Source organism: Cydia splendana, chromosome Z (genome assembly GCF_910591565.1).
Source record: "Cydia splendana chromosome Z, ilCydSple1.2, whole genome shotgun sequence".
Lineage (NCBI taxonomy): Eukaryota > Metazoa > Arthropoda > Insecta > Lepidoptera > Tortricidae > Cydia > Cydia splendana.
Window position 1 is genome coordinate 40,766,451 of NC_085987.1, and position 11,473 is coordinate 40,777,923.

The 11,473-nt window shown below is 39.2% G+C and overlaps 1 protein-coding gene across 1 annotated transcript; it reads right to left on the bottom strand.

Moving 5' to 3' along the window:
• Nucleotides 1-10,378: 10,378 nt before the first annotated feature.
• LOC134804114 (uncharacterized) lies at nucleotides 10,379-11,473 on the bottom strand. The gene has a single exon (XM_063777056.1). The coding sequence runs from the start codon at nucleotides 11,330-11,332 to the stop codon at nucleotides 10,400-10,402; it is 933 nt and encodes a 310-aa protein (XP_063633126.1). The 5' UTR covers nucleotides 11,333-11,473; the 3' UTR covers nucleotides 10,379-10,399.

Below are 11,473 nucleotides of genomic sequence, written 5' to 3' on the forward strand. Positions count from 1 at the left end.
TATCCTTATTGGTAGATGTCAAAAAGTGACAAATAACACTTTGCTAAAAGTAGGTTTTCCGAAAAAAAAATGTAAAAATCAATGTTAAGTGACAAGTTTACCAACAACATTTATTTTTTATGTACAAATACATAAAAAAAATTGAAAAAACAAAACAAATTTGTTTTTTGGCGAAATTGACCTAAACCTGTATTACATTTTTTCCTTCTTTTGACCTCAGAAATGCGTGGCTAAAATTATTCGGTTTCCTCATGTTACACCGTGTATGCGACTGAAGAGGACTTTAGTAGGTACTAAAAGGTATTTTTTTCTATTTCCTGTGTGTTTGTAATGAAAAATGTGTGGATAGTTGTGGGTGGAGATCTGAATGGCCACGTGGGTGAGATGTCAGAGGAGTTTGAACGTGTTGATGGTGGCTACGGCTACGGTCGCGCTAATGCAGAAGGAGACTCTATTATCCGGGCTTGCCATTTGGCTGACCTAGCTATCGTCAACACGTTCTTCGAAAAGAAACCTCAGCATCTCATCACGTACAGAAGCGGACAGCACTGCACTCAAATTGACTATTTGCTCATAAGGAGATGCCAAATCGGTAAAGTATCGAACTGCAAAGTCATTCCCGGGGAATGTCTCACCGCACAACACCGCATTCTTGTCATGGACTTGCTGGTAGTACCTAAAAAGAAAATACCCGAGCGACGCATTGCTAGAACTCGCTGGTGGCGTCTGAATGGACCCGAAGAGAGTGACTTCCAAAACGCCGCGATAGGCTTAGACCTAAGTGCTGGCTCGCTAGATTCAGTGGATGCTTACTGGAATCGGATCCAAGCGGAAATCACTGGCGTAGGTAAGCGTGTGTTGGTAATTTCAAAGGGAGGCTGCGTCATCGACAGAGAGACATGGTGGTGGGATGACTCAGTTCAGGAGGCGATTCTGGAGAAGAAGAAAAGATTCAGAGAATGGCAACAGTCTGAATTACCTGAAAACAAAACCGCGTACCAATCTGCCAGGTTCGCCGCAAAGCGAGCGGTAGCTTTACCCAGACATCGTAAGATGTCTCCTTTGTATGAAAAACTAGAAACAAGGGAGGGCCAGAAAACCATCTTCAAGATAGCTGCAGCTCGAGACAAAGCCACACAAGACATAGCCAAATGTCTGTGTTAAAGATTCTACTGGCAACTTGCTGTGGGACGCGGTAGAAGTGAAAGAGAGGTGGCGGGAGTACTTCCATGAACACCGAACACTCAGTTGGTTCTCCTCCTCCAGAGTCGCCTTCTAATTGCGGACTTATAAGCCCCATCACCAGATACGAAGTCCGCAGATGTCATCGCGGCATGAAAAACCGGAAAGCCGTGGGCCCCGACTACTTGCCGATAGAAGCGTGGAAAGCGATGGGCGATCATGGTGTTGACCTATTAACTGACCTTTTTAACCCCATACTAACCAGCCGACGGATGCCCTATTCTTGGAGATCAAGCATCATCTGTCCAATTTTCAAAGGCAAGGGTAGTGTACAAGACTGCGGAAGCTACCGAGGAATTAAGGTTATGTGTCACACTATGAAGCTCTTCGAACGCATTATCGACTCGAGGCTGCGGCAAGAGTGCACTGTCTCGGACTGTCAATACGGATTTCGACCTGGAAGTGGCACGATTGATCCGATATTTGCCCTCAGAACCCTGACCGAAACTTATAGGGATAAAAGAAAGCCCCTTTACATGGCCTTTCTTGACCTGCAAAAGGCTTTCGATTGTATCCCACGTCAGATGATCTGGTGGGCACTGAAGGTGAAGAACGTGCCACAAGTCTACATTGACATTATCCGAGACATGTACCGATTCGGTTTCTCTGGTAAGGACCTCCGTTGGCGACACAAAACCCTTCCCGATTACAGTGGGTATTCATCAAGGCTCCGCTCTGAGCCCCTTTCTGTTCAGTGTGGTGCTTGATGCCGTCACGGCTGAGATACAAGACCCACCGCCGTGGTTGCTCATGTATGCAGACAACATCGCACTGACAGACGAGGACAAGCTGGTATTAGAGCGAAAGGTGAACCAGTGGAAGGGGTCGCTAGAAAATGGAGGTCTGAAGCTAAATGTCGTGAAGACCGAATACTTGGCCTGCGGAAGTACGGATCCCACTCCCATTAATATAGGGAACGAACCTGCCGTGAAAACGGACAAGTTAAGTACCTGGGATCAGTACTGCATGAGTCCGGGATCATTGATCACGACATCCGGGCCCGAATCAGCGCGGCTTGGTCTAAATGGCGGGCGGTCACAGGAGTCATCTGCGATCGCAGAATACCGCTTAGACTCAAAGGGCTAGTGTATAAGTGTATTATCCGTCCAGTCCTACTTTATGGCGCCGAGACGTGGCCGGTTCTTGGAAGGCACGTTCAGGAGTTTCGCGTTACAGAGATGAAGATGCTGCGATAGATGTGCGGCGTTACGCGCGCTGACCGCATCCGTAACGAGTACATCCGTGGCAGCCTCGCAGTCCGTGACGTAGCAGAGAAGCTCCAAGAATGTCGCCTCCGGTGGTTCGGCCACGTTTGTCGCAGGCCAGCTGACTACGTAGGAAACATATGCCTTTACCTAGCCCTTGACGGCCCCCGACCCCAAGGCAGACCAAAAAAGCGATAGCTCGATGTCGTGAAAGCAGATATGAGTGTGAACGGGCTCACACGAGACGATGCCCAGGACCGTGCAAAGTGGAGGAAAGCAAGTAGGAAAGCGGACCCTGGCAAAGGCCGGGATAGCGCTAGGTAGAAGAAGACATGTAGGTAACATGAAAATTCCAAGATCAATTGACAAAAATCTGCAGCCTAACTTTTTAAACATTCCAAAATGGCGCCAAAGCAAACAGACTTTTAAAAAGTTTAACAGTTCTCGCAGGTAATAAAATTGCTTAAGAAATAACGAACTTATAATAAAATTAAATCTACTGAAATAATAATTATTTTGTACATTCTTATATTTATATCAATATTATTTAGTCAATCAGTTAAATATTTGCAATTATAACTTTTTTTTTAAAGTAACACATCATTGGTATAGAGTCCCAACTATTTAAATTTTCACGATTTTTACATTATTAATCATAAAACGGAACTTAAAACACTTAATTACACGCGATTAAGTTTTATAATGAATATTTGCTTCCAACTGTATTTATCAATGTTCATAAAATATATGGAGGGTAGGTAAATATGCCTTTTATTTAAATCAATTGATAATACCACATACAAGGGGTAATATTTGCATCTTTCATATATTTCGTGATATGAAGACAACAAATATGTTTATCAACAGAATTACTACCTACCAATTGGAAATTAAACGAACTTACCTGTAAGTGAAGTTCTATTTCAATTATATTAGCTGCACAAATTTCGAAATGATATATACTTGTAGTAGGCGTATAATCATACAGCCTCTGGCCATGTTAAGTATTCAGAGTAAAAAGTTAAAATTTCTCAACGAGAATTCAAAATTTTGTATCAGATTTCTGAACGCATAGTCGCACCCCCGCGCGCGCGCCGCTTCTGTCGCCCTCATTTAGTTTAGAGTAACAAGCCAAGACATAATACTTTCACTGCCAGTGACCCGCTACCTAGGCAGGTTCTCGTCTTATAGGCGCTTGTCGCTACAAAGCGGAAAACGCATATTATCAGCTTCGCTCGTAGCTCGCGCTGGCAGTGAATATGCCAACTGATATGACAGCTTGGCCCGCAATTCAGCAAAGCCAATATTATCTTAAACTTTGACAGGGATTTTTCACTATTAAAATCCCTGGTTGTCTCAGGACAACGCGGGTACTGGGCGGGAGGGATTATCATTTCGAAGTTTGTGCAGCTAATATAATTGAAATAGAACTTCACTTACAGGTAAGTTCGTTTAATTTCCAATTATTATTACGCTGCACAAACTTCTTCAATGATATATACTTGTAGATGTTTAGAGATAAGTATTCAAAGTTTGTTTTGGCTTTGTATTACAATAATGAAATCAATGATTAACAATGATTTATGATTTCATTTTTAAAATAGGTACCTTTTAATTATCATCAACTATTTTCAATATGTATATTTAGTTAACAACATTATTTAGAGATCTAGTAATCATTATAGATATAGAGATCATTATTTCATCAAACTGCCTGTCATATGATAATTGAAACAAAATGAATTTGTTTCTTATTAAGTAATAGTTATTTCATTAGTACCACCAAGTACCACTTAAAACTCAATTATTATAGGACTATCAAAGAAATCAAATGTTAGCATGAGATGCAATTTTTAACGAATTCAACAACTATAAGCAACTCTTGACAGTGTGTTGCTGCTTACAACCTTTAGTAACACTTATTTTCTCATTAACTAGATAGTAAGGATATATCTTTATATAAGTATTAGAATTAGATGGAACTATGATTATGAAATTGAGCAAAATTATTAGAAGTGTAATGTTTTTCTTCCATCAATATTAACTGCTAAAGGATTTTGCTTTGTCAGCCTGAGCAGCCTTGTCAGGCTGCGCACAATGGGTTAAATGAGTGGTGAGATTAAAAAATATCAACACCACTACTTTTTAAGAGTAGGACTTAGTCCATTTACAAATCGTTTGGGAAGAGATTTTTTTTTTTTTATGAAATAGACATGGAATTTACTGCTTGAGATGTAGTAGGTATATAATTTAGGAGTTAACATGCAATTTTGCATGAGGTTTTTGAGGGCAATAAAATGTAATCACTAACAATTTAACAATCTACCATCACGAATATTATCATTCATTTATATATAGCTAACCAATGTTTGGCTTAAGCAACCTTACTCAATTTCAATTTAGTTTTACCCTGAAAAATTTATTTTGAAGGTGGCAAAGGTTACTGTAATTTATAAAGCGATAAAGGTCTTTATCAAAAATCAGAATAAAGTTTCATATTTTATCAATTACAGGGTTTGCACGTTGTGTACAATCACAATGGCTAATAAAAGAAATAAAGTATTTTTTTACTTTTTCTGTCTGTACCTAATGAAAGATTTTCATTAGTTGGTGAGATTGTTGATAAGTAATTTAAGACTGATTAAGGTATCAGCGCACACTTTAATGTTGAGGTGGGTGTAATCTAAAAAACGTTCTTCCTAAAATGTTCAATTGTATCATTTGAGGAGAGCCTATTCCCCAATAAAAACCCAAGAACAGATTTACAGAAAATTACACTTCTATACCTAGCATAAGTAATGCTATTAAAACGGCAAGCACTTCTGGAACAGATACCATAAAATAATTAATGTAATTATTTTCACAAAACATACACCAGTATTTCAAGTGTTTAGGCATCATGTTGCTTGACGGTGTTGGGCGCAAGGGATTGCACCATACTGTTGGCCTCACCAATCAGAAGTTCCTCCTGTCTCCTGGTCCTCTTCCCTGCTCGTTCAGAGATGGCTGAACCCCAGTGCACTCCCCGGATAACACTGGGGTAACCAGAATAAGACGCTGTTGAAACTTGAAACTGGTTAATAGAAAGTTTATTTAATTGAGAGCTGGGGCTCTAATCTTTACAATTATATGTAACATATACTCATAAATATTTTGTAAAACTGAGTAGTTTCAGTGGCCGTGCCTTCTGGTTTTCCTATAACTTTAATACCTTAGATTTCATTTCAAATGAAAGGAAAGCATAGATAAAATATTTTTTATATTCATGAAAATGTGAAAGCATCTACTTATGTAGAAAAAACATCTGGGTTACTTCACCAGGCTATATGTATAGCGTTCACATATTTCATCTGAACGGCTACCCATAACTCGGTAGGTATATGAAGTTCCAAAATGTTGCAAGACATTTCAAATTTAATTTGTATTAAAACTCTAAAATCCCAAGTTATCACTTAATCAGCTTATAACATTTATAGCACAAATATATCATTTAAGTAGAATATTGTAATGTCTTTTTTCGCACCACTGCAAAATGTTCCTAGACATCAAAAATACAGGATTTAATTTCAACTATTCGGTATATAAATAATTGCGATAGCTGTGTTGTCTTCTCTCAGAAGCATCCCATAATCTGGTAAACCGGAAAGAAAGTCTTTAAACATAAAAGACATAAGCTGAACAAATTTAATGTAATATATATTCTTTTTGACTCCTTCCATAATCCAACAGCTAACTCATTTCTAATCGGCCGCCCCAGCGTGTCAATAAACTGTTACTGTAAGTAAGTAAATATCTGCAGAAAGTATATTTATAAATCTTTATTTTAATGAGCCACCAAAAAATGTCACACTAGGTTTCCTTAAAATATATTGAATTTAGTATTAGTATGTATTTTTGTCTTTTCAGCTCTTTAACCCTTAAAGCTTTTGTGTAAACATACACATAGCCATATTTAGAGATGGGTAGGGGTGAGTAAATACTGAGTATTTACTCGGTATTTACTCAAAGCACCCGATAAATACCCGTATTTACTCATTTAGGTGGGTAAAAACGATTGCTGATAAAATATTCAAAAAGTGAGATTTAAGAACAAAATTGTCTTTTATTGAAGAGTGCTAACGTGTAATAACAATATCTATAAAATAAAAAGCATATAGGACGCTTAATTTAGAAAAAAAAGGTAATTATTAGTTAGAGGCAAATTGTGATAATGCATAGTTAACAATTTTGTTTTAAATAAGAAGGTATTTACTTTAAAAATATTGTACTTCAATTCTATCGATGTTCTAGATGGGTCTCTATTGGTTCCCATAAATTTTTTGTTCCGATTTTTTCAGTCCATAACGTTTTCCATCATAATTTGTATTAGTCATATTTTTTTTTTTTTTTTTTTTTTTTTTATTTAGAACACATACAGTCATATAAGATACATATGTTAGAGGTGCGTAATACGCACATAAATCTTAATACTAAAAAGACCTGGAGGTTCATAAAATATACATGTAACTGAAAATTGGTATACAATAGGTACAAGCATAAGCCCAAGGTAGGATACATACAACAAGAAGCAAGAATAACTCAATAATACTTACAGCAAAAAGTCGGAATAATAATAATAATTACAGCGAGGGTCAAGAAAAGAAATATAGAAATTCTGAAAATAGGAAGCGTAGTACAGAAAAATAGATAAAAATCAAGGAACAATAGCTATCAAAATAAAATCTTAGAGAGTAGGTAGTTACAGCAATAATATTTTTTCCTTTAACATGATTTTAAGTGTAGTAAGTGATTTGTGAAAGGGATCAATCCTGCCTAGATGTCTATTACAATAGTTGGGCACTCGTCTGAAAAACGTATGCTGCGCATATTTCTTGCGAGCAAAAGTAACGTGAAAAAGGGGCCTAGAACGTAAGGGGCGGTGCGGAACACTAAAAAGCACTTTTTGTAAAAGATTAGGGCATTGGATTGCATTTTTACAAATTTTGTAGAAAAACATAACATCCAAATACATCCTACGATTACTGAGGGAAGGGATATTGAAGTACTTCGCAGCCGTCGAGGTGTCATTGAAGTGAAAACCTGTCCTATAACTAAGAGATTTTATAAAAATGTTTTGAATCCGCTCCAGTCGATCAATATGTACCTGATACTGCGGTGACCATATAACACTACCGAACTCGAGGACGCTACGGACAAAACAGAAAAACAATAACTTATAAGTTCTAGGTCGCTTAAAAGGCTGCCCTACCCGAAGCAACATGCCCAAATTTTTATATGCCCGCTTACAAATGTTATCTATGTGGGTATTAAAATTTAATTGCGAGTCTAATGTAACTCCTAAATCTCTAATGAAGGAAACTCTTGAAATATTTGAATGGGATAATTTATAATTATATATTATAGGGTCTTGCTTACGATTGAAGCTGATAACAAAACATTTGTCGGGGTTAAGGAAAAGATTATTATTTGAACAATATTGGGAAAAACGATCTAGGTCTTCTTGCAATGCATGGCAATCCGCTTCCGAAGTAACAGATTTGTATATTTTCGTGTCATCAGCATAAATTAGGTGATCAGAGTTTAGAAAACAATTAGGTATGTCGTTGACATACAAGACAAAAAGAAGCGGGCCAAGGTGTGACCCTTGTGGTACTCCGGATGGCACGGGAAGAAAACGCGATGTATATCCCTTCAATGCAACAGCCTGACTTCGGTTCGAAAGATATGATTTTACCCATCTCAAAAGATCGCCATGTATACCGAGCTTGAGAAGTTTAATTATTAAGTTATTATGATTTATTTTATCAAAACATTTCGAAAAGTCGGTATACACGGCGTCAACCTGGTAACCGGATGAGATCCTGTCGGTAATAAAATCAGTGAAAGTAAGTAAGTTAGTGTCCACACTCCTACCTTGACAAAAACCGTGCTGATTCAGAGATATATGATGGCAAATTACGGCCCTAATCTCGTTACAAACAATTTTTTCAAATATTTTTCCGAAAATATTTAGTTTGCTAATGGGTCTATAATTAGTCACTAATTGGGTATCGCCACTTTTATATATAGGTGTGATAAGGGCTTTCTTCCATAAATCAGGGAAATGACCACTTGACAGTGATTTAGTGAAAATTTTAGTAAGCGGAACGACTAATTCACGAGCGCACTATTTGATAAAGATAGGATGGATCAAATCAGAACCACTACCCTTTCTAATATCAACTTTTTGTAAATGTCTGAGTACACAATCTTCAGTAATAGTAATAGACCGCAAATCAACAAGAGTGTCATCATTTGGGACTGGCAAAGAACTGGTAGTAGTGGGTGGATCAGGAATAAAAACAGAGTTAAAATAGTCATTAAAATAGTTACTTATGGTGTCTCCATCCCTGGAAGTATTACCAAGATATGTCATTTGGTCCGGCATGCTATTGGTAGGAAATTTTGACTTAATAAAGGTCCAAAAGTATGACGGATTGCTACAAATTTTGTCCTCTGCAAAGGCGATGTAGTTATTGTAGCACTCAGACTCCATCTTATGTTCCCTTGCCCTTAAGAGAACAAATTCCGCTCTGTCCAGTGGATTACCGTACACTTTCCATCGCTTATGGACTGAAAGCTTTTGTTTACGAGTTTTAATAAGGACGCGGGAGAACCATGGAGGGTATCCATTATTGACATTGATATATTTATGCGGGATATGTTTTATTATGAGGTTCCTAACGACAGAATAAAAATATGCAACAGAATCCTCCACGTCAAGGTCATTTAAACACGACCAATCAGTCACTAATAATTCATTACGAATGAGATCAAAGTTTCCACGATGAAATACTGGCTTTGTAGATTGATTCGGTATTAATTGAGGCAAATAGGTTGTCAAATTTAGAGCTAAAGATATATCCAAAGCTATATGCTGAGGGTCTTCGGGAGTAAGCGGGGAGGTACAGGAGGTAACCATGCAGTCAGCATTGCTCAACACTAAGTCCAAAACCCGTCCATTAAGGTTATAACACGCATTGAACTGGTGTACACTGGTTAGTGCAATAAAATCAGAAAGCATGGTCACAATGGGGTCATCGCTTGCCTCTATTTGGAGACGGTTTTGGTCCCCGCACAGAGACCAACAAGCGTGGGAAATATTGTAGTCACCCAGTAAAATAAAAATATCATCAGGGTGGGAATGCATTAGCCTAGCGGCATTATCAAAAAAGCAAAGAAGTGAATTAGCATGGTTATCGTTATGAGGAAAGTAAATGCAAGCTACATGCACGCATGGCGAACGCCGCGAGGCACGGGAGGAGTGGGGCGCGTCGGCGCAGGCCCGCGGCTCCACTGTGAGCCATATTTCCTCATGACGCGGCGCCGCACACCACTCGTCCCGGCGGGACACACTGAGCCCACGCTGCGCCGCTACCAGCACGCCGCCCCCGCGCTGCGCAGAGCGGCCTGCACGGTCACGTCTGAACACTTCATACCTACCATCAAAATACTCATTGCTGAAAAAATCAGGATTGAGCCAGGTCTCAGATAAACAAATTAAATCGTACGAGGCATTTATTACGTTAGATAAAAATGAGTGCGATTTAGTCCGCAGACCCCTCACGTTCTGATAATAAATAGATATATTATTTGCAGACACTAAACAAATTTAAATTTAAAAAATAAGCACGAACGTGGATTGAATTTATGCATTGTTCATCAGACAAGTTACCATAAATAAAAACAAAATCAGAAAAGAGCACCCAATTTAAAATAATAATTATATAAGGAAATAAGTACGTGTTATAGAATAACTCACACCTTGCGAAAGTTATAGTAATCATTAGTATTGATTTGATACATGACTCCCAACAAAATAGGAAATAATTTACAATATAAGTAGTGGCTAAATAAGCTATAATTCCTACGCAGATAATAAAGACCGGAAATTTAAACACAGACGTAAACTGTCACTTTAACTTTTTCAGGTCGGTGTCGTCAGTAATGACGAACACTCTTGATTTGTCATTTTTGCGCATAAAGATTTTACATTGTTTTACCCAGAGATAATCGTAATTCAGCTCAACCTTCTTATCACGAGCCTTCCTCAGTAATATCTTATTGCCGGTTGTTAGGTGTTCATTAAGATAAATGGGGACCGCAGGCCCAGTGAGGCCGGCGTCGGCGCTGGTGAGGCCGCGGCGCGCGCGCGCCGCCGCCACCAGCTCGTCCTTGCGCCTCCGCTGACAGAAACGAACTATGATCGCAGGAGGCCTTGAGTCCGCATTCTCCTTACTGCTTAACGACGACTGGAAGCGGCGCACGCGATGTATGGTGTCGACGTCAGTTTCACATAGATTGAAACCGACCGTGACACAGATGCCGCCTAAGATGGACATTAAGTTCTCCCCATTCGTCTGCGGAACACCACTGATTTCGATGTTATTAAGCCTACCGAACTGCTCCCGGCCACTCTCATTTACTTTTAAGGCGGCCAGCTCCGATTCAAGACTCTTCAAACTGGACTCAACTGCCGGGAGGCGGTCGACCTTGGCTTCTGCCAGAGTAAGCCTCGTAGTGAGGTCATCCAATCTGGTTTCAAGCATACCGAGCTTGCCCTCAATATTTGTGATACCCTGGTTAGCCTGGTCCAATCCTTCCTGCATTTTATTGAATTGCGATTTAAATCCTTTCACTTCCTTTACTAAGTCTGCCAGTACATCGCTACTATCACATTGACGGCATGAAATACACCGCCAACTCGACTTCTTATCGGCCGTCATTCTTTTAAAGGTTGTTTCTTGCACCCCGGAGCATCTAAAGTGGTAAAAACCACCACACTGGGAACACTGGACATCCCCATCGCCATCGAACCGTAAATCGCACTTCTTGCACGAGGGCATTTCAGTGAAAATATATTATAGGTAAATTAAGCCCAACAAGTCGCAATTACGAGGTTATTTGCTGTTTCAACTGCAATACCCGCTAGGGGAGCACCTTGCGGCCATAGACCGTAGGAGTGATAAGGAGGCACCGATAGTTAC